Raw genomic sequence first — 26,962 nt, 5'->3', positions numbered from 1 at the left:
TAGAAAGTTTAGATGCAATTGAATAATTAAAACAGTTGGTAAAACAATGAAATAAATGTCTTTTGCATTTTATAAAATAATAAACTGTTTATTTAGTTGCCCCTAAGTTAATGGGACAATAGCATAATTATTAACACTAAATTAGTGACTGCTTTTATAATTTATAAAACTAATATAAATGAGAAATTAAAAGAAAACAGAAAAGAAAAATAAATAAAAGGTAAAAAGAGAACAAAAGAAAAGAAAAATCCCCGGCTCCCAAGGGCCTTGGCCAACTGGCCCAGCTGAACGGCCGGCCTAAACCGGCCCAGGCCGCCCCCCCTCACTCCCTTATCCCCGGTCCACCCCCGCAACCCTAACCCACTCCCTCCCCCGTCGCCCCACACCCCCACTCTCCCCACTCCTCCCTCTCCCTGCCCCATTTCTAGATCGGGGGAGCGAACCCCTCCCCCTCGGACCGACCGTCGCCATCGACCGGGACGACCACGCCGGACGCCATCGCTGCTCCTCCCCTGCGTCGCCGCGTCCTCGGCCTCCTCCTCATCGGCCGACCCCGAGCCTCGCCGCCCCAGATCCCCTGCAACGGGGGTGAGCAGCGACCCCCCTCTCCTCCTCTCCTCGCGTCGGACGCGCACTCGCCATCCCCGCGCTCACCTCGCAGTCGCGCCCGCCTCTGCGTGGCCGCGCCCCGCCACGGCTCCCGCAAGCCCGCGCACACCCTGTGCGCGCAGCCCAGCTCACCGCGGCCAAGCCTTGCCTCAGTCTCGCGCTCCGCTATGCCCGGCCGCGCCCGCGGGTGGTTGTGCCCGCCTGCGTTCGCGTTCGCCTCCCGCCGCCCATGGTTGTGCCCCTGCTTGTTGCTGCGTTGCTTCGCTGTTGCCTGCCTGCGCTGCTCCTCTTTTGCTGCTGCTCACCTGCTCCTGCTGCCGCTGCTCGCGCTTGCCGCTCGCCTCCCCTGTCTCGTCCCTCTGGCCGCCCAGGCTACGCCTTCGCACGCGCGCCCTCCCGCGACAGGCCCTGCCCTACGCCCGCTGGCGCAGCCCCGCGCCTACCGCCGCCGCACCGCCCACCTCCGGCGGCGGCGCCCCGTGGGTTTGCCCCGTTGCCCGGTGGCCTCGCCTCGCTTCCCCCGGCCGGGCTCGGGTGGTTCCCGTAACCGCTAGCACCCGCTCCGCTTTGGCCCCCTGGGGCCTACGACGAACGGGGCCCACGCCCGGAACGAAAAAAAAGAATTAATAAAATGGTATTAATTAATTAATTAATTAATTAACTAAATAATTAACTTAATTAATCCTGATAAGTTGGCTAATTAACTTAATTAACCTGTGTTAGTTAAACTAATAACCTAATTAGTCTTTTTAATCTGTTAGGTTAGTAAAACAGTGTATGACAAAGGGGCCCACCCCTGTTGACCAGTCAAAGTTTGACTGGTCAACTGGGACCTCTTGGACCCACATGTCAGCCCCTCTAAGCTGGGTGCACCTAGCAATTCACATTTATTTTGAATTAAAATAATCTAATAATTTAGAAAATGAATTAAAACTTTAAAAAATAATATAAAATAAACCGTAGTTCGGATGAAAAAACTTTGTACATGAAAGTTACTCAGACCGACGAGACGAATCCGGATACGCAGCCCGTTCGTCCGCCACGCATCCCTAGCATAGTAAACACGCAACTTTCCTCCTCCGGTTCATCTGTCCGGAAACGTGAAACAGCGGGAATACTTTCCCGGATGTTTACCCCCTTTACCGATATCACCTCATACTGCGTTAGGTCACCTCTAGCACCGCGCATTGCCATGTTATGCTTTGTGTTGCTTTGTTTGCTCTATTATTTATTGTGTTCCCCCTCCGTTACTTCTTTCCGGTAGACCCCGAGACCGCTGCCGGTACCCCCGATCGACTAAGGTGTTGACGACCCCTCCTTGCCAGAGCAACCAGGCAAGCCCCCCCCCCCTTGATCACCAGATATTGCCTACTCTTCTCTATACTGCTTGCATTAGAGTAGTGCAGCATGTTACTGCTTTCCTTAATCCCATCCTGATGCATAGCCTGTCCTTGCTACTACTGTTGTTACCTTTACCTGCAATCCTAATGCTTAGTATAGGATGCTAGTTTATCATCAGTGGCCCTACATTTTTGTCGGTCTGCCATGCTATACTATCGGGCCGTGATCACTCGGGAGGTGATCACGGGTATATAATATATACTTTATACATGATACATGTGATGATTAAAGTCGGGTTGGCTCGAGGAGTACCCGCGGTTGATCCACGAATTGGGGGCTGGAAGGACATACTTTCCCGACAGCCCTCTGTGTGGATCTTTGTGGCAAAGCGACAGGGCAGGTTGAGACCACCTAGGAGAGAGGTGGGCCTGGCCCTGGTCGGTGTTCGCGGTTATTTCAAAATAACACGCTTAACGAGATCTTGGTATTTGATCTGAGTCTGGCTACTGGCCTATACGCACTAACCATTTACGCGGGGACAGTTATGGGCACTCGACGTCGTGGTATCAGCCGAAGCCTTCGTGACGTCAGCGACTGAGCGGCGCACGCCGGATTGGACCGGAACGCCTGCTAGGCTAGGTCTGCTTCCGGCCGCGTTCGCAACGTGCAGGTGTGCAAAGGGCGATGGGCCCAAACCCCTGCGCCATAGGATTTACACCGGCGTGCTGACCTCTCTGTTGTGCCTAGGTAGGGCTGCGACGTGTTGATCTTCCGAGGCCGGGCATGACCCAGGAAAGTGTGTCCGGCCAAATGGGATCGAGCGTGTTGGGTTATGTGATGCACCCCTGCAGGGAAGTTAATCTATTCGAATAGCCGTGATCTTCGGTAACAGGACGACTTGGAGTTGTACCTTGACCTTATGACAACTAGAACCAGATACTTAATAAAACACACCCTTCCAAGTGTCAGATACAATCCGGTGGTCGCTCTCTAACAGGGCGACGAGGAGAGGATCGCCGGTTAGGATTATGCTATGCGATGCTACTTGGTGAATTTACCATCTACTCTCTTCTCCTGCTGCAAGATGGAGGTTACCAGTAGCGTAGTCTTCGATAGGACTAGTTATCCCCTCTCATTCCGGCATTCTACAGTTCAGTCCACATATGATACCCTTATTCCAATTGATACCAATGCATACATATGTATTGTAGCTCCTTGCTTGCGAGTACTTTGGATGAGTACTCACGGTTGCTTTGCTCCCTCTTTTCTCCCTTTCTATACCCGATTACTGCGACCAGACGTTGGAGCCCAGGAGCCAGATGCCACTGTCGACGACGACTACTACTACTCGGGAGGTGCCTACTACTACGTGCAGCCCGCTGACGGCGATCAGGAGTAGTTTAGGAGGATCCCAGGCAGGAGGCATGCGCCTCTTTCGATCTGTATCCCAGTTTGTGCTAGCCTTCTTAAGGCAAACTTGTTTAACTTATGTCTGTATTCAGATATTGTTGCTTCCGCTGACTCGTCTATGATCGAGCTCTTGTATTCGAGCCCTCGAGGCCTCTGGCTTGTAATATGATGCTTGTATGACTTATTTTATTTATAGAATTATGTTGTGATATCTTTCCGTGAATTCCTGATCTTAATCGTACACGTTTGCGTGTATGATTAATGTACGATTGAATCGGGGATGTCACAACTAGAGAGCATCACCACACCCCACCAATAGCTTTGCCACCGTCACTTATGGCATCAAATCATATCGTGGGGAAGGACACGTCCGCCGCCACGCATCGCGGACAGCGACACCGACCACAAACCATCTGGCGCGGGAATGAGCATGGCGCTACCAACCCACAAAAGAGCCATTGACAACTCCACACTCTCGACTGTAGATCTAGACATATCTGACTGATCACTAGCCATCATCTCCTTTGTCATGGGCTCGAGAGGTCAAAACCCCTTGTGGCTGATGTGGTGACCATGGAGGTAGTGTCAGGTAGTCATCCTCGTTCGGCACCGCCCAGCAGCTCCCTGGCCAGATCATCGATTTCCGAACTAGAGCAGGGGGTCTTGCACTGATCCAGCGGGTGGGCGACAATGCCATGTTGGTCCCGGCGGTTACGGGTGACCTCCGCCGCTTGGCGCACCTGCCTCATGCTTTCAACAATGCCATCAGGGGAGAGGAAGATATCAGGTCGCCGCCCAAACACGAATAGACGCCATCAATACAATGTTCGCCTTCACCATGACGTCTGACCGTCGCCAGTGCATCGCCTGACACCAGCGGAATGGAGTCCCGCACCGTCAGCTGGGAGGAGGGGGGCACGACGACGGCTCCCGAAAAGAGTGGACCGAGTGGCCGCTTGAGTCGCCCACACGGATGACGAGAAGGCTACGGTTTCCTTTTCACACTAGAGCTTTCTTGTCCAACCACCTTGCACACTATTTTGGCAAGGAAAAAAAATCAGTTGGCAAGTTTTTGATGGCAAGTTTAGTTGCTTGGGGATGACAAAACTTTAGTTGTGAAGTATGACAACTTTCTGTTTGGATGGTAAATTTCAGTTTTTGAGGGGTTTTTTCATGACAATTTTAATTGTAAAAATCGTCAGGGTGGTGTTACTTTATGCCACAAGTGTGCCACTTAGAGCATCTCCAACAGCCGTGCCAAAAGACGTGCGCGCGGGGTAAATTAGCTTTTTAGCATGCGTGGGACGTTTTCGCGCGCTCCAGCGATGGCGGAAAACTAGCACGCGCGGAAAAAGGCGGCAGCTCGCGCGCTACATTTGACGCGCCGCATCCGGCGCGCCTATAAATTGCAGCGCCTTCTGCCGCTCTCTCCATCTCTCCATCGCCCTCTGCCGCCGACACGCCACCACCGCGCCACCATGCCGCCTCGCCGCTGGGGAGGTACGGGCTACCGCGGCGTCCGCGTGCGTCCGTCCGACACCTACTCTGCCGAGATTCGGTGGGGCGGCGGCATGCGGCTCCGTCTCGGAACCTTCGACACCGCCCAGGAGGGTGCCCGCGCATACGACGCTGCGGCGTGGCGCCTCCTGCGGTCCCGTCAGAACATGAACTTCGCCGACGTGGCGACGCGGGAGCACACACCGGAGGTGGCGCCTTTCCCGCGGCTTCTCACCGACGAGGATCGTCGCAATCACCGAAGGCGGGAGCATCGTCTCAGGCTGGCTGAGATGGACGAGCAAGCCATGGCGTTGTGGAGCCATCGCTTTCCGGAAGACACCAACGAGGAATAGTTTTTCGCCCAGAGGAGGGCGAAGAGGAGGGAGGAACGAGCCGACTATCGCGAGGACAAGCGAACGCGAAAGGAGGTCGCTAAATACAACCAAGCGCTAGGAGATGCGTCCTCCTGGAACTCCGCCGACGAGCGGTTCCTCGACGCCTACGCTCCGACGTCGGAGGAGGACATCACCGAGACCGAGTCCGAGTCGGACGAGTAGTAGTAGTAGGAGAACTATCTACGAAACCAAATATGTATCGAATCGTAGTAGGAAAAAACTGAAATATAGCGTGCCTGCTGGAGCGGCGTGGACGCGCTTTAATTTGCGGCGGCAGTTGGAGCCAGCGCACCGTCGCGCGTAAAAACTGGCTAACCCGGCATCGTACCGTGACTTTTAACTTGCGATGCGTTGCGCGGTTGTTGGAGATGCTCTTATCATTTGAGTTTAGAAGTCCTGTGTTTTTTCTATTCATGTGAATCAGGCACATAATTTTGCAAATTCATTTGCTCTCAAAATCATCTACTCCGAGAAATCCTAGTACCATAATCCGTGCAAAGACGCCCGTAGATTCATTGGACAAGCATTCATTCATGCACTACGCACTGTACGCCGGAAGCTAGCAATCCGCCAAAAGGAGCCAACAGGGGAGCCGCCCGGCTGTTTTGTATCACCTGCCCGTCCTCTTCCTCTGCGAATCTACACGCGCGGATAAAACGCCCGCACGCGCATCGCCACCAACGAGCCAGCCGGTCGCCAACTTTTGCCTTTCGCCCCCATCATCACCAGCCCCCGCCGCCCCTCCCGCCGCCGCCGCTAGCCTTTTCGCTTCCAAGCTTCCATCCCGCCCATCATCAGATGGGCCATCTTCTCCTGCTCCTACTGGCCCTCCTCCTCGCTTCCACCCGCGCCGCCTTCCACGCCAGCGCCGCCGCCTTCGCCGAGGTACGTACGTGCAGCTCACTACACGCACGGTCAATGCACGATTCGCTTCCTCGCTTGCGGTGCGGTTGGGGTTCTGATCCTGTTCCTGCCTCCTCGCCCTCTGCCTGCAGGACAAGCGCATTGCGGGGATCAGGGGCGTGATAGGGTCGAGGCCGCCGAGCTGCGCGGGGCGGTGCCGGTCCTGCGGGCACTGCGAGGCCGTGCAGGTGCCCATTTCTCCACAGGAGCCGGGGAAGAAGAAGAGGAGGATGGAGCTTGGGCGCCATGGCAGCCGGGCTGCTGCAGCCGGTGGTGGTGGTGGTGGGAGAGCAATGCCGTCCTCCTACGACGACCACTCCAACTACAAGCCGTTGAGCTGGAGGTGCAAGTGCGGGCGCTTGATACTGAGCCCATGAAATGCACGACATAGTTCTAGACTACTAATAGTATAGCCATCTTTTGGGGTTTTTTTGGTGGATCTTGTTTGACTTTCTTATGCGACACTGGTGGTCGGTCGATCCTTTTGTCTGTTTGGTTGATGTTGACCGGAGATGATGAAATCTTGAGGAACTTGGTGTCCCGTTCTTGTTCCAAGATGTACGTAGAGGGCTAATCAGTTTTTGTAACGAGTTTGCGGTGTTGATCATGCAATGCAGACGCGAAGGAAGGAACCAGCAGTTTTGCCCGTTTTGTTGCTAGCTTTTTCATGCTCTCATTTGTACCTATTTGTTTGTCACCTGACTTATAAGTCATCTGAGCACATCTTCCCATTTTACTTTTTTATGTAAAGGTGGTGGGACTCATGCAAAAGAAGGTGACTTATAAGTTTTAAGTTGGGGTGGAGCAACTTATGACTTATAAGTTGAGGTGACTTATAAGTTGGGTCTGTTTAGTAAAATAAGTCGCTTTTTTCACTTTTCGACTTATAAGTTGGTGACTTATTTAAAACCAAACAGGCCCTTAACTGCCCGTATTTGAGACTTTGACTTGACTCTGTAAACCGGACAAGACATGTCTTGCTTGGATTCCTTGTTTCGCGGTAATTCTATTGATCTAGATCCTGTACAATCCAGCTATAGGCTTTGGAAACGGCTGTGAAAGGAGAGGAGGCATTTATTTAGGGGCCGTTCCTTGGAAACGTCAGTGCCTCGGCGATGCAATATGCTACTCGTGTGGGGGGACAAGTCTTTGTTCTTCCCCCTGTCATGCATGCATGTTTAGTCACACGGACACGCCACAGCTAGCCCCCAGCGTGAATTGTCCTGTCAAAAATTGAAAGCTCTTTTCTTTCCAGCTGCAGCAGCAGCAGCAGCAGTCCAACTTACACACAACGGCCGAAATGTGCAAACTGCTGCTGCTGAACTGAGATTGCAAGCGAGTGCAGCACTGCAGAGAGAGAGAGAGATGAAGGGAGCTGCAGAGAAATGTTGAGAGAGATAGAGAGAGAGGCGCAGAGAGAGCATGTGTGGAGAGTGGAGACGCAAGGAAGGAAAGCAAAACAAGCTGTCTGTGTGCCGTGCTCCAAGAGGTAGCTGCCGATCAGAGACGAAAGGTGTGATTCCTTGCGAGCGCAGTGCAGAACAGGAGTGGCAGGTGGGAGGAAGCATTTGGTTTTGCTCCAAGAGGAAAACTGAAAAGCCCTTCTGGCTCGCACTGTGCATCGGTGGTGGCCATTGCCATTGCCAATGCCAGAGGAGCGGTGCACGGCACAGCACTGGTGTGGCCTATGGGGTGCGCGCCTAAAAGTAAGAGAACGGCACCGCGCCCATGGCTTCTTTTCTTCCCGACGTGGTCTACTGTGGTACCACAACCTTTGGCTGCCGTGCAAAACTTACTGTATTCTCGTTTTGTTTCGAGCTTGATCTCGCCTAGCTTGGTCTAGCGAGCAGAGTAGCTAGGGTTTGTGGTACTAGTAGTAGTAGTGCTAGGTTATTATCTGAAGTTAATGACTTGATTAACCCAGACTCCTGGATGCAAGCAATCTCCCCCTGTTTTTCGCAAGTAGACAGCTCTGCCTCGCCATTGGAATGCCACGGCAGGCGCGGCTGTGGGCATGCAGCCAGTGATTTTTTACACTGAACGAACCAAGGATCATGCATGCCTACGAGCAGGTGCAGACCAGATGGGGCCGCCGGAGTTTGGACCCATCGAATCGGTGTTCGTCCGGTCGATCCATCGATCGATCAAATGTACTGGTATTGTCTATCATGCATTGATCCCGGCGTCTCTGTGGAGTCCCGTCCGGCCAGTCGAGTCACGTCGCCCCCCTGGATGTGGCCGGCCGGCTGGCTGTCTCTCTCCGGTCAGCCATCAGAGGCCTTTTGGACCGGTCTGACCTACTCCTACTCCGGCCTGGTCTGGTCACTGTGCTACGCTAGCTCTACGCTGCCTGCACGGGATCTTGACGTGCGTTGATCGGTCGGTCAGGTACACAGTGCTTGCTTTTTACCCTGGCCGCCTCACCTGCGCCTGGGGAGAGACGATGCTCAGCTGGGGAGACGCGCTCGCTCTCCGTGTGCTCTGCGTCGCCGAGCCGTGGCCTCGCGAGAAACAGGGGAGTGTGCATGTGGCCGGCTGCAATGCTAGTGCAGTGCAGGGCTCGTGGCGTCCATGGAGCAAAGGGTCCAAACCGGCCGCTGTCGATTGGATGACATCGCTGAGGCCGGCAGGCGGCTCGTGGCAGTCCGTGGGAACCATGCGGTGCACTGCCACGTTTCCTCCATCTCAGTCACTAGGCTAGACTTTGTTATTCTTGTTGCAAATCGATATTTTTGGAGTATCATTCAGACATGAATTGAGGTCCTTTTTCAGCAGAGATTATCATTCAAATTCACAGTTTCACACAATTCACAGAGCTGCTCAGTAGACAGTTCTCACCATTGCCATTGTTCACACAAATTCTCTCAAGTTTTTTACATAACTTGACAACATTCATAGCATTGCGAAAATTTTGTCTGTATTGACATCTAACATAGAAATTGCACGGAATACAATGACCAAGAGAACAAAGTAAAAGCAAAATGGCACATCATTTTCACTGAATATACACTGCATATCTTTCACTGAATATCATGGCACATCATTTTAGCTGAATATAATGACCAAGACAACAAAGCAAAAGCAAAAGAAAAATAACGCAACATCATTTCACAAGAAAGCAATAGATTTCTTTGCTCAATTTCATTACATCAAGTTCACAAAATGAGTTGTTGCAGTCATAACACCAGGAAAAGGTACACTGGGACATAAAGTTCATTACAAAATGGGCTCTTAAGGCCATAGCTTCACGTTCAAACATGAACTTCTACAAATAAGCACGAAGTTCATTCATGAACTCACTGCAGTCTAGCACTCACCCCCTGGAGGTGCATTATGTGATACTTTTATTTCATCAATTACATTCAGGTCTGGAATCATTTGAGCATTGAGATCAGGGATGGTCCGCCTAGCTTCATCATCCTCAAACATGAGTCTATACAATGCACCCACAACTGTAGTGTTAGTTCCTCCTCTGACAGCTCCACTCCCAGCTCCTCCTCTACCAGCTCCACTCCCAACTCCTCTTGCTCTTGTTCCTCCTCCGCGAGCTCCTCTTTCAGAAGTTCTTCATGTTTTTGTTCTTTTTCTTGGTCTTCCTGCTTGTGCACTTGTCCCTGTCTCATCTAGATGTGTTTTTTGTTGTTGCTTAGCTGGCTCTCACCCTTCCACTGTTGGTTGTTGTAGTTCTTGTTCTTTGAGGAATTATGTCTCTAGCATCTACTAGAAAAGTTAATTTCTCTGGTAATGGTCCTAGTGGTGTCACATGAACTCGACATTTACACTGGAGAAATCTATAACTGAAAAAGCACATAGGCACAAAAGAGATCTGTAAATGAAAATGAACATATGCACTTACCATATGGAGTGAACATTTTCATAGCTTCCAACATATTTAGTGAACATATTTGTAACGGAAAATGCCCCGAACACATGCACTGAACATATTGAAACTGAAAACATGCACTGAACATATGCATATGCAGTGCAAGTGCCTGACAATGGAGCGCACACACTGTCATAAATGAAAACGCAGCGAACATATTATGGAGTGCATTTTCAGTTACGGTCAAAAACATGCACTGAACACTTTCATAACGGAAGATGAAAATAACATATTTATTAAACATGCGTGTAACTGAAAATGTAGTCAACATTATTTTAATTAAAATTCGACAAATATGTCAACAATGCATTGCACCGAACACATGCACAACTGCTTGGATACAAATGTTTCATTCATCGGCAACATTTGAACGCTAAAATCCCCTCTCTTTACATGTATGATTCGTTCTCCCCCCCCCCCCCCCCCCTCAAATTAACTCCCCGGCCTACATGAATACCGAGAACCAAGGTCCACCACCAGTTCCTCATAAACAACTCGTTCCAATCCGCACAAAAAAACTACTTTCGACCGAAGGCATGACGAACGGGATTGATCACCCGTTCCTCCTAAACTTAACCAAACCCGCGTAAAGGGATTCCCAATTGCGGAACAAATACATGTATTCCGTACATACCGTACTCAGGAGGGAACTCCCCTGGATCCCGAAGCGATGGCTCCGTGGCATCTTTGATTGCCAGCGTCAACCCCCAAGACGACGTCGCCCTCGGTCATCTTGGAGACGTTGAGGAGGAGATGAAGAGAGAGAGAGAGAGGGGGGGGGGGGGGTGCGCAGTGGTTAGGAAGGCGTCGACAAGTATATGCAAAATTGTAGGGGCATGCATTTCTTAATTTCTATTCAGTGCGCACGACTGAAGACGAATAATTGATTTGTTCGGGCAACTTTGTGGTGGTGGTGGTGGGGGGGGGGGGGGGGGTTGCGCAGTGGTTAGGAAGGCGTCGACAAGTATATGCAAAATTGTAGGGGCATGCATTTCTTAATTTCTATTCAGTGCGCACGACTGAGGACGAATAATTCAGACAGATTTGTACACAAATGTTACATCATTAGAGTTCAGGGGCTACTTTTCCAGGGTATTAAGTTCTTGTATGAACTAGATGTTATCCTGCCCGTTGCCGCGGGACTGTTAACAAATAATTTGATGTTTAAATGTTTAAAAAGATGACAAAGTTTATGAAAAATAATACCATAAGTTGATGATAACAAATTTTGTTTGAAAAAATATTATTTAGAGTGAGCATCTACAGAAAATTTGATGAAAAAGCCAAATATGAGTCTGAATTTTGTTCTGTTAATTTATTGCCTTACAATATATGAGCGAGACGATATGAGATGAAAATATTATTCATTAGATAAAGTAGAGGCATCTCAACCATTCGCTAAACATAAAACTACGATAGCAATTACAGATGTGCATTCATGAAGAAACATAGCTCACACAAAATAATAAAACACGAGTTCACTCATAATTTGATTTTCCACAAAAAAGAAAGTTGCTTTTAAATCAAAAGGCCCACTCTCGAGTAAATCATGCTTCTCACACCGGATCAACCATGTGAGTGTACTACAGGTCTACAGCCATTCACCATAATATACTAATGTAGCTCTAATTCTTTTTGCTTGTCTTGTCTGGTGTGAAACCATGCATGCTTCCGCAATAGTGGAAGATTAGTTCTATCATAAAAAAAACCTTATTAGCTACTTGAGTGTATACAATGAACCAAATTGAAATTAAAAGGTTGCATGGGGACAATGGATTGTTAAAAAATAAAAATAAACTTGATGAGCAACATCACTGTACACAACGGAATTAATTGGGATCAAAAGGTTACTTGGAACACCGGCGGTTCGAAGGAACGAAGGCTCCCAATGCAACTATGTGGCCTATGGGGAGAAAAGTGGCATGGACAAGAATCTCAGGAGAATTGAAATGAGAAAAGCCGATGGTTTGGGCTTTCAGAATCAGATGATCGCATTAACAACAGAAGAAGTCTAACCGACTGGTTGGACAAGGACTCATGAATGGTTGAACGTGACTCGTGTTGGATGTCAGGAGTGGATCCGATGACAACAAAAAATATACAAATAGTAAAAGAAATCTTGGATGACATGCATGGTTGATTGAGAGTACATGAAAAAGATCGTTAATGGTTATTTGTGGTAGGTTGCATGCGCATGAAGGGTCACTGGGAGTATGTGCATGCAGAGTTAGTGGGAAAATATTTTTACATGATGGACCTATTTGATGAACTGGATATGTTGCATGTCAACGTAAATAAGATAGTGAAGATTAGGATAGGATATGTTCCCACCACCACAACATTTATGTAGTAAAACATGCTTTATTGACTTTTTTTGGAAACGTTCCTTATGGGCGACCGATCGAACATTGCGCCAGTCGGCTGTTGCCTAGCTTCACCTCTTTTTTTTATTCTATTGAACGTATCGGTCGTGTGCATCCCATTGTGCATTGTGCTTAGCGGGTCATTCATTCAGTGTGGTCATATCATGCGGATAGAAAATTGAGTGGAAAAAAGATTGATCAAAGCAAGGGGCAAAATGCGGAATAACATTAAGAAAATAGAGAGTTATTATACTCAATGATTTTACTATCTCTCTCTACTCTTTTTTCTATAGTTCATTCCTTCTATTTCGAACGCGTTCAAAGTTTTTTTAGGGGAATACACCATCATGACGATTTATATTTCATGCCAGAATATGAATACATCGTATGCTAAAACATCAACAAGAAAATCTGGAGACTCCGATTGTCAAACAATGGATCGATCGATCGCACCCCGCCTTGCTGGCTAAAACGTTCGCCACCATATTGGCCTCTCTAGAACAATGATTAAAAGTAACAGAAGAGAACTTTTGACTAAGGAAAGAACATTCTTCATAGACTAAGGAAAGAACTTGTTCAAAGTTAAGCATACATCTAAAGTCAAAATCAATTGTTTTTTTCCTTTTTAGTGTCAAACAATTCTTTTTTCCTCTTTGCCCATGAGCACAATAGCTTAGGACGGTCTGGCCTTATCTCAAAAGCAAAAGGTTGACGGCTGGCTCAGTTGCTGGCAGCCTGGGCATGCACAACTGGGCAGGAGCTCTTATAGGGTGCCCTCTGCGCCAGGGAACCAACTGGTGCTCACTGCAGCACACAGTTGGGCCGACCCACAAGACGCGAGTGTAGCAAGTTTACAGCGCGGAAAAAGCGCAAACAATTTGCCTTTGTCCAGGATTCCAAATCGCACCGTTGGACTCTTGTACAAATTTTGTTAACCACTAGATCTACTCAATTTGCCTCACAAAAAAACTAGATCTACTCAATTGCACAAACTGAAAAATAGCGCCAATAATATTAGAACTACTGTGTACACGCTATTTATACTGCATCACTTAGATTTTTAAATTATTTAGAAAAACGTGAATTTTCAAAAGTACATTGATTTTGAGAAAAGCTCGTCATTTTTGGAGAAAAGGCATCAATTTTAAAAAAACAATGATTTTTTAATACTTTCATTGATTTTGAAAACAATCATTGATTTTCAAAAAATGTTCATTGATTTTGAAAAATATTAACAGATTATTAAAAAACATTGATTTTGAAAAAAAATCGTCCAATTTTTTAAAAAGTTCATTGATCTTTTTTTGGAAAACTTCATCGATTTTTGTGTTCCAAACTCAAATGTCACGTAGTTTTTTGGTGTTAAAAAAGAAAGAAAAAAGGGAAGATGGGCTGGCCAGCACGGAGGAAAGGGTCAGCGCCCGTTTGTGAGAAAGCAAGGAACGGGTGCTTAAGGCGGGAGCAACTAGTTAACGAGTGCTCCTTCGGGAGCCTTGCAACGATCAGCGTCACTTGGCGTGCTATCAGCCATTCGTCATGTGTCGCGCTCTGGGTGCTCCCTCCGGATTTTGTTTTTTTATTTCTTGGCATGCATTTTTGGCTTTTTAAACGGTATTTTCCTGGGTTTTTTTGACGTTTTTGAATTTTCACCGGTCTTCCCTAACTTCTCAATAAAAAAATTTAAAAAAAATTGCGCGAAAAAACGTGTTTTTTTCCTTTTGCGAGAGTCATGGTTTTGCTTCCGCGAGAGGCACGGTTTTGCTTTCGCGAGAGTCACGGCCGTGCCTCTCGATAACGTAAAAAATGCATTTTCTGTTTTTTTTTCTTTCGCGAAAGTCATGGTTTTCCTTCCGCGAGAGGCACGGATGTGCTTTCGCGAGAGTCACGGCCGTGCCTCTCGGAAACAAAAAAAATGTGTTTTCTATTTTTTTTTCTTTCGCGAGAGTCACGGTTTTGCTTCCGCGGGAGGCACGGTTGTGCTTTCGTGAGAGTCACGGCTGTGCCTTTCAGAAAGGGAAAAAAGCGTTTTCTATTTTTTTTTCTTTCATGAGAGTCATGGTTTTGCTTCCGCAAGGGGTACAGTTGTGCTTTCACGGGAGTCACGGCCGTGCCTCATCGAAAACGAAAAAAACGTGCTTTCTCTTTCTTTTTTCCTTCCGCGAGAGTCACGGTTTTGCTTCTGCGAGAGACACAGTTATGATTTCGTGAGAGGCACGGGTGTGCCTCTTTCGGAAAGGGAAAAAACCCGTGGTCCTGGTTCGGTTTTTTCACCCGGTTTTTTCGTTTGTTTTTTTTCATGAAAAAAGTTCATCAAAACCTATCAACATGGGATCTAGTTTTGAAGATCTCGACGCGAGGAGATTTAGACGCACGGTTTGAGAGATAAAATATTTTGAATAAACGAATCTACGAAAAAAGAGAAAACTCACAGGTTACGACAAGTGACGTGCTGCATATGCGCCACTTGTCGCAACCAGAGGAATTGGAGTTATCTTTGCAACGAGTACTCCTCAATTAGTAATTTCAGCCTAACGCGCCATTAAAGATTTGCCCAACTGGGGGTTCTGCTTGGACCTCCTAGTCGGCGCTTATCTGGGCCGGCCCGGTAGCACTGTTTGCTCGTCCTATGTCGCATAGTTCGCCGACATAACTAGTTTTTTTAGGATGCCGAAATAACTAGTTGAGGAGTACTTGTTATAAAGATCACTCTCACCTCTTCAGGTTGCGACAAGTGATGTGCTACATGTGTGCCACTTGTTGCAACCTATGAATTTTCCCTTTTTTCGTAGATCTGTTTATTCAAAACGTTTTATCTCTTAAACCGTGCATCCAAATCTCGAACCATTTTCACCATTGAATTGCTCGTGTCGAGATCTTCAAAACTAGATCCCATGTTGATACGATTTAACGAACTTTTTTTTCACCAAAAAACGGATGAAATAAACCAGACGAAAAAATTGAACTGGGAGTATGAGTTTTCCCCCTTTACGAAAGAAGCACGCCCGTGCCTCCCGCGAAAGCACAACCATGCGTCTCGCGGAAGCAAAACCGTGCATCTCGCGGAAGGAAAAAACAGAAAACGTATTTTTTTCCGTTTCCGAGAGGCACGGCCTTGACTCTCGCGAAAACACAACCTTACCTCATGCGGAAGCAAAACCGTGCCTCTCGCGGAAGAAAAAAATTAGAAAACACTTTTTTTGTCTTTCCGAAAGACACGGTTGTGACTCTCGCGAAAGCACAACCGAACCTCTCGTAGAAGGAAAAAATAGAAAACGTGTTTTTTTAGTTTCCGAGAGGCACGGCCGTGACTCTCGCGAAAGCACAACCGTGCCTCTCGCGGAAGCAAAACCGTGCCTATCGCGAAAGAGAAAAACAGAATTTTTTTTTCTTTTTCGAAAGGCACGTCCGTGACTCTCGCGAAAGCACAACAGTGCCTCTCGCGGAAGCAAAACTGTGCCTCTTGCGAAAGGAAAAAAACAGAAAATGCGTTTTTTCGTTTTCGAAAGGCACGGCTGTGACACTAGTGAAAGCACAACCGTGCTTTTCACGGAAGCAAAACCGTGACTCATGAAAAAAAAACGTGTTTTTTCGTGATTTTTTTTAAATTTTTTATGACCCAAAAGCTAAGGAAGATAGGTGGAAAACTGAAACGTAAAACAAAACGGAAAAAACCCCATTCAAAAAGCCAAAAATTTGTGCGAAAAAATAAAAAAATAAAATCCGAAGGGAGCGTCCACAACGCGACACGTGGCGGGCGGTTGAGACCGCGCCAAGTGACGCTGATCGTTGCAACGCTCCCGCAGGAGCGCTCGTTAACTAGTTGCTCTCCTAGTTCGCTTGCTCAAATTTGACCTATCGATGGTTGACTAGTTCACGGTCAACTATTGACTTTTAAAAAGTAATAAAAAATCATGAATTCAAATATTTTCATGAATTTTTAAAAAAAACCGCAAACTTAAAAAAGTTCATGAATTTAAAAAAATCTTTAATTTTGGGAAAAGTTAATCTAATTTTGAAAGAATGTTCACAAATTAGTAAAAAAATCTATTTTGACAAAATATTCATCAAATTGTAAAGAATTTCATAAATTTGAAAAAAAACAAATATAATTATAAATGTTTATCCAATTTGGAAAATGTTTACCGAATTTGAAAAAAACAATTATTGATTTTGAAAAAGGTTCATCAATTTATTAACAAAGTTCACATACTTTAAATAAAGCTTATCGATTTTGAAAACATATTATCAATTTTTTTAGAAAAAAACTGAGATTTGAAAGAAGTTTGCGGATTTGAAAAAAGTAATTCATTGTTTATGTTTTTTACCAAGGATTTGAAAAAAAGTTCACGAATTTGAAGAAAAAAGTTGCAACAAAACCGAAAAAGTTAATGGGTTTGAAATTGGGAAAAGTAACAGGAAAAGGGAATAAAAATAAAAATAAAAGGAACAAACAAGAAAAAGGGAAAAGTAACAGTAACAGGCACGGTGTGGTCGTGAGTCACCACAGGATTGATTTGTGGTAAACATAAGCCGCCTCCACAATCCTTTGATATGCACAATCGCAACCGTCACTTTGGCCTCTCGTGGATCCTGAATAGATCTCCTGCAACACACGCCCCCTCCCAAGCATCGGTCTCTGTTCGTATCAGCAACCAGCCACCCGCTTGCCCCTGATTGCAGCACCGACGCCGCCGGTGCTACTGGCCGCATCCTCCGCTAGATGCTGCAAAGCAACACCGACGAGCCTCCATTGTACCGCCGGGAGCTACACCACAGACCGCGACCGCTAGTCAGCGCTCCATTGCAGCATCTGGAGCGCCGACGAGCGCTCCATTGAAGCGCGTGTGAGCTCTTCGTTGCAGCGCTAGGAGGGAGCGCCGGCGAGTGCTCCATTGCAGCGCCGGGAGGGAGCGCCGATGAGCGGTCCATTTGATAGAGGCAAAGGTGTCCCGTTTTTCGATGAGATGGTGGCTATCGTTTTAGAGGAAGTCGACTTTGACGATCCGACTACGAACGTGCGAGGACGTCGCGCCTTAGCAATCGCTAATCCAACTCCGAGGGGTTATTGACCACGCCGGAGCACGATCAACCTGACCACGAGGGTCTGTTTCCTGCGAGCAAACGAAGAACAAGCAAGAAACTGAGATTGCAATCTGGATATTGCGAATATAAGATGAAAGATTTATTGATCAAGGTGGGGTTCTGTGATGTCTTGGTCTGGTCGCTGGACATAAACGAAGTACGCGAAGTTGCAGCTATGGCGAACTTTTAATCTAAACAAAACCAAAAGTCTAAACGACGCCCTAAGGGCTGTATATATGGAGGAAGAGGGGGGGATTTCGTGGCCCTTGGAGGAGGGGTCCGAAACCAACCCTAACTCTTGTTTCCCCACACATCCGGACTCTAAAAACAGCATATACTTAAGTATATCGAAAATACATGGGTCTGGCCCAATAATAAGGTGATGCAACACCTAAAATAGCCTCTGGACAAAATTTATGAAGTGGCATCTTGTATATTTCATCCAAGGCTTCATGCACTCCTTATGGTGGCTTCAAAGTCCTGAAATCATCACTTGTAACTCCGTTCTTGATCCCCTTGCGCATGCCATCATCTCCTGTTGGGGAACGTAGTAATTTCAAAAAAATTCCTACGCACACGCAAGATCATGGTGATGCATAGCAACAAGAGGGGAGAGTGTAGTCTACGTACCCTCGTAGACCGACAGCGGAAGCGTTATGACAACGCGGTTGATGTAGTCGTACGTCTTCACGGCCCGACCGATCAAGCACCGAAACTACGGCACCTCCGAGTTTTAGCACACGTTCAGCTCGATGACGATCCCCGGACTCCGATCCAGCAAAGTGTCGGGGAAGAGTTCCGTCAGCACGACAGCGTGGTGACGATCTTGATGTTCTACCGTCGCAGGGCTTCGCCTAAGCACCGCTACAATATTATCGAGGAGTATGGTGGAGGGGGGCACCGCACACGGCTAAGAAAATGATCACGAGGATCAACTTGTGTGTCTAGAGGTGCCCCCTGCCCCCGTATATAAAGGAGCAAGGGGGGAGGCCGGCCGGCCCTTGGGCGCGCCAAGGAGGAGGAGTCCTCCTCCTAGTAGGAGTAGGACTCCCCTCTTTCCTACTCCTACTAGGAGGGGGAAAGGAAGGGGGAGAGGGAGAAGGAAAGGGGGGCGCCGCGCCCCCCCTCTCCTAGTCCAATTCGGACCAGAGGGGAAGGGGGCGCGCGGCCCACCCTGGCCGCCCCTCTCTCTCTCCACTAGGGCCCATAAGGCCCATTACTTCTCCCGGGGGGGGGGGGGGTTCCGGTAACCCTCCGGCACTCCGGTTTTCTCCGAAATCACCCGGAACACTTCTGGTGTCCGAATATAGCCGTCCAATATATCAATCTTTATGTCTCGACCATTTTGAGACTCCTCGTCATGTCCGTGATCACATCCGGGACTCCGAACAAACTTTGGTACATCAAAATATATAAACTCATAATGAAACTGTCATCGTAATGTTAAGCGTGCGGACCCTACGGGTTCGAGCACAATGTAGACATGACCGAGACATGTCTCCGGTCAATAACCAATAGCGGAACCTGGATGCTCATATTGGCTCCCACATACTCTACGAAGATCTTTTATCGGTCAGACCGCATAACAACATACTTTGTTCCCTTTGTCATCGGTATGTTACTTGCCCGAGATTCGATCGTCGGTATCTCAATACCTAGTTCAATCTCGTTACCGGCAAGTCTCTTTACTCGTTTCGTAATACATCATCTCGCAACTAACTCATTAGTTGCAATGCTTGCAAGGCTTATGTGATGTGCATTACCGAGAGGGCCCAGAGATACCTCTCCGACAATCAGAGTGACAAATCCTAATCTCGAAATACGCCAACCCAACATGTACCTTTGGAGACACCTGTAGAGCTCCTTTATAATCACCCAGTTACGTTGTGACGTTTGGTAGCACACAAAGTGTTCCTTCGGTAAACGGGAGTTGCATAATCTCATAGTCATAGGAACATGTATAAGTCATGAAGAAAGCAATAGCAACATACTAAATGATCAGGTGCTAAGCTAACGGAATGGGTCATGTCAATCACATCATTCTCCTAATGATGTGATCCCATTAATCAAATGACAACTCATGTCTATGGCTAGGAAACATAACCATCTTTGATCAACGAGCTAGTCAAGTAGAGGCATACTAGTGACACTCTGTTTGTCTATGTATTCACACATGTATCATGTTTCGAGTTAATACAATTCTAGCATGAATAATAAACATTTATCATGAAATAAGGAAATAAATAATAACTTTATTATTGCCTCTAGGGCATATTTCCTTCAGTCTCCCACTTGCACTAGAGTCAATAATCTAGTTCACATCGCCATGTGATTTAACATCAATAGTTCACATCTTTATGTGGTTAACACCCAGAGTTCACACCGACATGTGACCAACACCCAAAGGGTTTACTAGAGTCAATAATCTAGTTCACATCGCTATGTGATTAAAACCCAAAGAGTACTAAGGTGTGATCATGTTTTGCTTGTGAGAGAAGTTTAGTCAATGGGTCTGCCACATTCAGATCCGTATGTATTTTGCAAATTTCTATGTCAACAATGCTCTGCACGGAGCTACTCTAGCTAATTGCTCCCACTTTCAATATGTATCCAGATTGAGACTTAGAGTCATCTGGATCAGTGTCAAAACTTGCATCGACGTAACCCTTTACGACGAACCTTTTTGTCGCTTCCATAATCGAGAAACATATCCCTATTCCACTAAGGATAATTTTGACCGCTGTCCAGTGATCTACTCCTAGATCACTACTGTACTCCCTTGCCAAAATCAGTGTAGGGTATACAATAGATCTGGTACACAGCATGGCATACTTTATAGACCCTATGGCCAAGGCATAGGGAATGACTTTCATTCTCTTTCTATCTTCTGCCGTGGTCGGGCTTTGAGTCTTACTCAATTTCACACCTTGTAACATAGGCAAGAACTCTTTCTTTGACTGTTCCATTTTGAACTTACTTCAAAATCTTGTCAAGGTATGTACTCATTGAAAAAACTTATCAAGCGTTTTGATCTATCTCTATAGATCTTGATGCTCAATATGTAAGCAGCTTCACCGAGGTCTTTCATTGAAAAACTCCTTTCAAACACTCCTTTATGCTTTGCAGAATAATTCTACATTATTTCCGATCAACAATATGTCATTCACATATACTTATCAGAAATGTTGTAGTGCTCCCACTCACTTTCTTGTAAATACAGGCTTCACCGCAAGTCTGTATAAAACTATATGCTTTGATCAACTTATCAAAGCATATATTCCAACTCTGAGATGCTTGCACCAGTCCATAGATGGATCGCTGGAGCTCACACATTTTGTTAACACCTTTAGGATTGACAAAACCTTCTGGTTTCATCATATACAACTCTTCTTTAATAAATCCATTAAGGAATGCAGTTTTGTTTATCCATTTGCCAGATTTCATAAAATGCGGCAATTGCTAACATGATTCGGACAGACTTAAGCATCGCTACGGGTGAGAAGGTCTCATCGTAGTCAATCCCTTGAACTTGTCGAAAACCTTTTGCGACAAGTCGAGCTTTGTAGACAGTAACATTACCGTCAGCGTCAGTCTTCTTCTTGAAGATCCATTTATTCTCAATTGCTTGCCGATCTTTGGGCAAGTCAACCAAAGTCCACACTTTGTTCTCATACATGGATCCCATCTCAGATTTCATGGCTTCAAGCCATTTTGCGAAATCTGGGCTCACCATCGCTTCTCCATAGTTCGTAGGTTCATCATGATCTAGTAGCATGACTTCCAGAACAGGATTACCGTACCACTCTGGTGCGGATCTTACTTTGGTTGATCTACGAGGTTTAGTAGTATCTTGTTCTGAAGTTTCATGATCACCATCATTAGCTTCCTCACTAATTGGTGTAGGTGTCACAGAAACCGGTTTCTGTGATGTACTACTTTCCAATAAGGGAGCAGGTACAGTTACCTCATCAAGTTCTACTTTCCACCCACTCACTTCTTTCGAGAGAAACTCCTTCTCTAGAAAGTTTCCGAATATAGCAACAAATGTATTGCCTTCGGATCTGTGATAGAAGGTGTATCCAATAGTTTCCTTTGGATATCCTATGAAGACACATTTCTCCGATTTGGGTTTGAGCTTATCATGATGAAACTTTTTCTTATAAGCATCGCAATCCCAAACTTTAAGAAACGACAACTTTGGTTGCTTGCCAAACCACAGTTCATAAGGCGTTGTCTCAACGGATTTTGATGGTGCCCTATTTAACGTGAATGCGGTCGTCTCTAAAGCATAACCCCAAAATGATAGCGGTAAATCAGTAAGAGACATCATAGATCGCACCATATCTAGTAAAGTACGATTACGACGTTCGGACACACCATTACGCTGTGGTGTTCCGGGTGGCGTGAGTTGCGAAACTATTCCGCATTGTTTCAAATGTACACCAAACTCGTAACTCAAATATTCTCCTGCACGATCAGATCGTAGGAATTTTATTTTCTTGTTACGATGATTTTCAACTTCACTCTGAAATTCTTTGAACTTTTCAAATGTTTCAGACTTATGTTTCATTAAGTAGATATACCCATATCTGCTTAAGTCATCTGTGAAGGTGAGAAAATAACGATATCCGCCACGAGCCTCAACATTCATCGGACCACATACATCTGTATGTATGATTTCCAACAAATCTATTGCTCTCTTCATAGTACCGGAGAACGGTGTTCTGGTCATCTTGCCCATAAGGCACGGTTCGCAAGTACCAAGTGATTCATAATCAAGTGGTTCCAAAAGTCCATCAGTATGGAGTTTCTTCATGCGCTTTACACTGATATGACCTAAACGGCAGTGCCACAAATAAGTTGCATTATCATTATTAACTTTGCATCTTTTGGCTTCAATATTATGAATATGTGTATCACTACGATCGAGATCCAACAAATCATTTTCGTTGGTGTGTATGACCATAGAAGGTTTTATTCATGTAAACAGAACAACAATTGTTCTCTAACTTAAATGAATAACTGTATTGCAATAAACATGATCAAATCATATTCATGCTCAACGCAAACACCAAATAACACTTATTTAGTTTCAACACTAATCCCGAAAGTATAGGGGGAGTGCGATGATGATCATATCAATCTTGGAACTACTTCCAACACACATCGTCACCTCGACTTTTACTAGTTTCTGTTTATTCTGCAACTCCCGTTTCGAGTTACTATTTTTAGCAACTGAACCAGTATCAAATACCGAGGGGTTGCTATAAACACTAGTAAAGTACACATCAATAACATGTATATCGAATATACCTTTGTTCACTTTGCCATCCTTCTTATCCACCAATTACTTGGGGTAGTTCTGCTTCTAGTGACCAGTCCCTTTGCAGTAGAAGCACTCAGTCTCAGGCTTGGTTCCAGACTTGGGCTTCTTCACTTGAGCAGCAACTTGCTTGCCGTTCTTCTTGAAGTTCCCCTTCTTCCCTTTGCCCCTTTCTTGAAACTAGTGGTCTTGTCAACCATCAACACTTGATGTTTTTCTTGATTTCTACCTTCGCTGATTTTAGCATTGCGAAGAGCTTGGGAATTGTTTTCGTCATCCCTTGCATACTATAGTTCATCACGAAGTTCTACTAACTTGGTGATGGTGACTAGAGAATTTTGCCAGTCACTATTTTATCTGGAAGATTAACTCCCACTTGATTCAAGCGATTGTAGTACCCAGACAATCTGAGCACATGCTCACTGCTTGAGCTATTCTCCTCCATCTTTTAGCTATAGAACTTGTTGGAGACTTCATATCTCTCAACTCGGGTATTTGCTTGAAATATTAACTTTAACTTCTTGGAACATCTCATATGGTCCATGACGTTCAAAACGTCTTTGAAGTCCCGATTCTAAGCCGTTAAGCATGGTGCACTAAACTATCTAGTAGTCATCATATTGAGGTAGCCAGACGTTCATAACGTCTGCATTTGCTCATGCAATAGGTCTGTCACCTAGCGGTGCATCAAGGACATAATTCTTCTGTGCAGCAATGAGGATAAACCTTAGATCACGGATCCAATCCGCATCATTGCTACTAACATCTTTCAACATATTTTTTCTCTAGGAACATATCAAAATAAACATAGGGAAGCAACAACACAAGCTATTGATCTACAACATAATTTGCAAAATACTATCAGGACTAAGTTCATGATAAATTTAAGTTCAGTTAATCATATTACTTAAGAACTCCCACTTAGATAGACATCCCTCTAATCTTCTAAGTGATCACGTGATCCATATCAACTAAACCATGTCCGATCATCACGTGAGATGGAGTAGTTTCAACGGTGAACATCACTATGTTGATCATATCTACTATATGATCCACGCCCGACCTTTCGGTCTCCGTGTTCCGAGGCCAAATCTGTTATATGCTAGGCTTGTCAAGTTTAACCTGAGTATTCCGCGTGTGCAACTGTTTTGCACCCATTGTATTTGAATGTAGAGCCTATCACACCCGATCATCACGTGGTGTCTCAGCACGAAGAACTTTCGCAACGGTGCATACTCAAGGAGAACACTTATACCTTGATAATTTGGTGAGATATCATCTTATAAAGCTACCGTCGAACTAAGCAAAATAAGATGTATAAATGATAAACATCACATGCAATCAAAAAAATATGTGACATGATATGGCCATGATCATCTTGCGCCTTTGATCTCCATCTCCAAAGTACCGTCATGATCTCCATCGTCACCGGCATGACACCATGATCTCCATCATCTTGATCTATATCAATGTGTCGTCACATGGTCGTCTCGCCAACAATTGCTCTTGCAACTATTGCTATCGCATAGCGATAAAGTAAAGCAATTATTTGGCGCTTGCATCTTATGCAATAGAGAGACAACCATAAGGCTTTTGCCAGTTGCCGATAACTTCAACAAATCATGATCATCTTATACAACAACTTATATCTCATCACGTCTTGACCATATCACATCACAACATGCCCTGCAAAACAAGTTAGACGTCCTCTACTTTGTTGTTGCAAGTTTTACGTGGCTGCTACGGGCTTAGCAAGAATCGTTCTTACCTACGCATCAAAACCACAACGATAGTTTGTCAAGTTGGTGCTGTTTTAACCTTCGCAAGGACCGGGCGTAGCCACACTCGGTTCAACTAAAGTTGGAGAAACTGACACCCGCCAGCCACCTGTGTGCAAAGCACGTCGGTAGAACCAGTCTCACGTAAGCGTACACGTAATGTCGGTCCGGGCCGCTTCATCCAACAATACCGCTGAACCAAAGTATGACATGCTGGTAAGCAGTATGACTTATATCACCCACAACTCACTTGTGTTCTACTCGTGCATATAACATCAACATATAAAACCTAGGCTCGGATGCCACTGTTGGGGAACGTAGTAATTTCAAAAAAATTCCTACGCACACGCAAGATCATGGTGATGCATAGCAACGAGAGGGGAGAGTGTAGTCTACGTACCCTCGTAGACCGACAGCGGAAATGTTATGACAACACGGTTGATGTAGTCGTACGTCTTCACGGCCCGACCGATCAAGCACCGAAACTACGACACCTCCGAGTTTTAGCACACGTCCAGCTCGATGACGATCCCCGGACTCCGATCCAGTAAAGTGTCGGGGAAGAGTTCCGTCAGCACGACGGCGTGGTGACGATCTTGATGTTCTACCGTCGCAGGGCTTCGCCTAAGCACCGCTACAATATTATCGAGGAGTATGGTGGAGGGGGGCACCGCACACGGCTAAGAAACGATCATGAGGATCAACTTGTGTGTCTAGAGGTGCCCCCTGCCCTCGTATATAAAGGAGCAAGGGGGGAGGCTGGCCGGCCCTTGGGCGCGCCAAGGAGGAGGAGTCCTCCTCCTAGTAGGAGTAGGACTCCCCTCTTTCCTTCTCCTACTAGGAGGGGGAAAGGAAGGGGGAGAGGGAGAAGGAAAGGGGGTGCCGCCCCCCCTCTCCTAGTCCAATTCGGACCAGAGGGGAAGGGGGCGCGCGGCCCACCCTGGCCGCCCCTCTCTATCTCCACTAGGGCCCATAAGGCCCATTACTTCTCCCGGGGGGGTTCCGGTAATCCTCCGGCACTCCGGTTTTCTCCGAAATCACCCGGAACACTTCCGGTGTCCGAATATAGCCGTCCAATATATCAATTTTTATGTCTCGACCATTTCGAGACTCCTCGTCATGTCCGTGATCACATCCGGGACTCCGAAAAAACTTCGGTACATCAAAATATATAAACTCATAATGAAACTGTCATCGTAACTTTAAGCGTGCGGACCCTACGGGTTCGAGAAAAATGTAGACATGACCAAGACATGTCTCCGGTCAATAACCAATAGCGGAACCTGGATGCTCATATTGGCTCCCACATATTCTACGAAGATCTTTTATCGGCCAGACCGCATAACAACATACTTTGTTCCCTTTGTCATCGGTATGTTACTTGCCCGAGATTCGATCGTCGGTATCTCAATACCTAGTTCAATCTCGTTACCGGAAAGTCTCTTTACTCGTTTAGTAATACATCATCTCGCAACTAACTCATTAGTTACAATGCTTGCAAGGCTTATGTGATGTGCATTACCGAGAGGGCCCAGAGATACCTCTCCGACAATCGGAGTGACAAATCCTAATCTCGAAATACACCAACCCAACATGTACCTTTGGAGACACCTGTAGAGCTCCTTTATAATCACCCAGTTACGTTGTGACGTTTGGTAGCACACAAAGTGTTCCTCCGGTAAACAGGAGTTGCATAATCTCATAGTCATAGGAACATGTATAAGTCATGAAGAAAGCAATAGCAACATACTAAACGATTAGGTGCTAAGCTAACGGAATGGGTCATGTCAATCACATCATTCTCCTAATGATGTGATGCCGTTAATCAAATGACAACTCATGTCTATGGCTAGGAAACATAACCATCTTTGATCAACGAGCTAGTCAAGTAGAGGCATACTAGTGACACTCTGTTTGTCTATGTATTCACACATGTATCATGTTTCCGGTTAATACAATTCTAGCATGAATAATAAACATTTATCATGAAATAAGGAAATAAATAATAACTTTATTATTGCCTCTAGGGCATATTTCCTTCATCTCCAAGCTTGAACTTGCTCCAAGGTGTTGGGGAACGTAGTAATTTCAAAAAAATTCCTACGCACACACAAGATCATGGTGATGCATAGCAACGAGAGGGGAGAGTATTGTCTATGTACCCTCATAGACCGGCAACGGAAGTGTTGACACAACATAGAGGAAGTAGTCGTACGTCTTCCCGATCCGACCGATCCAAGTACCGAACGTACGACACCTCCGAGTTCTGCACACGTTCAACTCGGTGACGTCCCTCGAGTTCCTATCCAGCAAAACGTTGAGGGAGAGTTTCGTCAGTACGATGGCGTGATGACGGTGATGATGTTCTACTGACGTAG

At 46.1% G+C, this 26,962-nt stretch overlaps 2 protein-coding genes and 1 long non-coding RNA gene across 3 annotated transcripts; all 3 read left to right on the top strand.

The window, feature by feature from the left end:
- The first annotated feature begins 379 nt into the window (after positions 1-379).
- Positions 380-3,571, top strand: LOC147974426 (uncharacterized). The gene is made up of 3 exons (XR_015601956.1): positions 380-588; positions 1,874-1,943; positions 3,249-3,571. It is a non-coding gene; the product is annotated as an uncharacterized LOC147974426 (long non-coding RNA).
- A 1,267-nt stretch (positions 3,572-4,838) lies between these two features.
- Positions 4,839-5,210, top strand: LOC147974425 (pathogenesis-related genes transcriptional activator PTI5-like). The gene has a single exon (XM_087520040.1). The coding sequence runs from the start codon at positions 4,839-4,841 to the stop codon at positions 5,208-5,210; it is 372 nt and encodes a 123-aa protein (XP_087376166.1).
- Positions 5,211-5,866: 656 nt separating this feature from the next.
- Positions 5,867-6,795, top strand: LOC125553390 (EPIDERMAL PATTERNING FACTOR-like protein 2). Its single transcript, XM_048717177.2, has 2 exons — positions 5,867-6,137; positions 6,248-6,795. Exons 1-2 carry the CDS (start codon positions 6,051-6,053, stop codon positions 6,530-6,532), a joined length of 372 nt encoding a protein of 123 aa, XP_048573134.1. The 5' UTR covers positions 5,867-6,050; the 3' UTR covers positions 6,533-6,795.
- Positions 6,796-26,962: the final 20,167 nt, after the last annotated feature.

Source organism: Triticum urartu, chromosome 4A, assembly GCF_056163025.1.
Source record: "Triticum urartu cultivar PI428250 chromosome 4A, HENAU_Tu73, whole genome shotgun sequence".
Taxonomy (NCBI): Eukaryota; Viridiplantae; Streptophyta; class Magnoliopsida; order Poales; family Poaceae; genus Triticum; species Triticum urartu.
The sequence above is the reverse complement of the archived record's forward strand: the minus strand, read 5'-3'. Positions and strand labels throughout refer to the sequence as shown.

Excerpts from the sequence above, each read along its gene's own strand:
- LOC125553390 (XM_048717177.2), top strand. The coding sequence starts at position 6,051 with ATGGGCCATCTTCTCCTGCTCCTACTGGCCCTCCTCCTCGCTTCCACC. Across the intron at positions 6,138-6,247 it reads GCGCCGCCGCCTTCGCCGAG|GACAAGCGCATTGCGGGGAT; the intron begins GTACGTACGTGC and ends CTCTGCCTGCAG.
- LOC147974425 (XM_087520040.1), top strand. The coding sequence starts at position 4,839 with ATGCCGCCTCGCCGCTGGGGAGGTACGGGCTACCGCGGCGTCCGCGTG.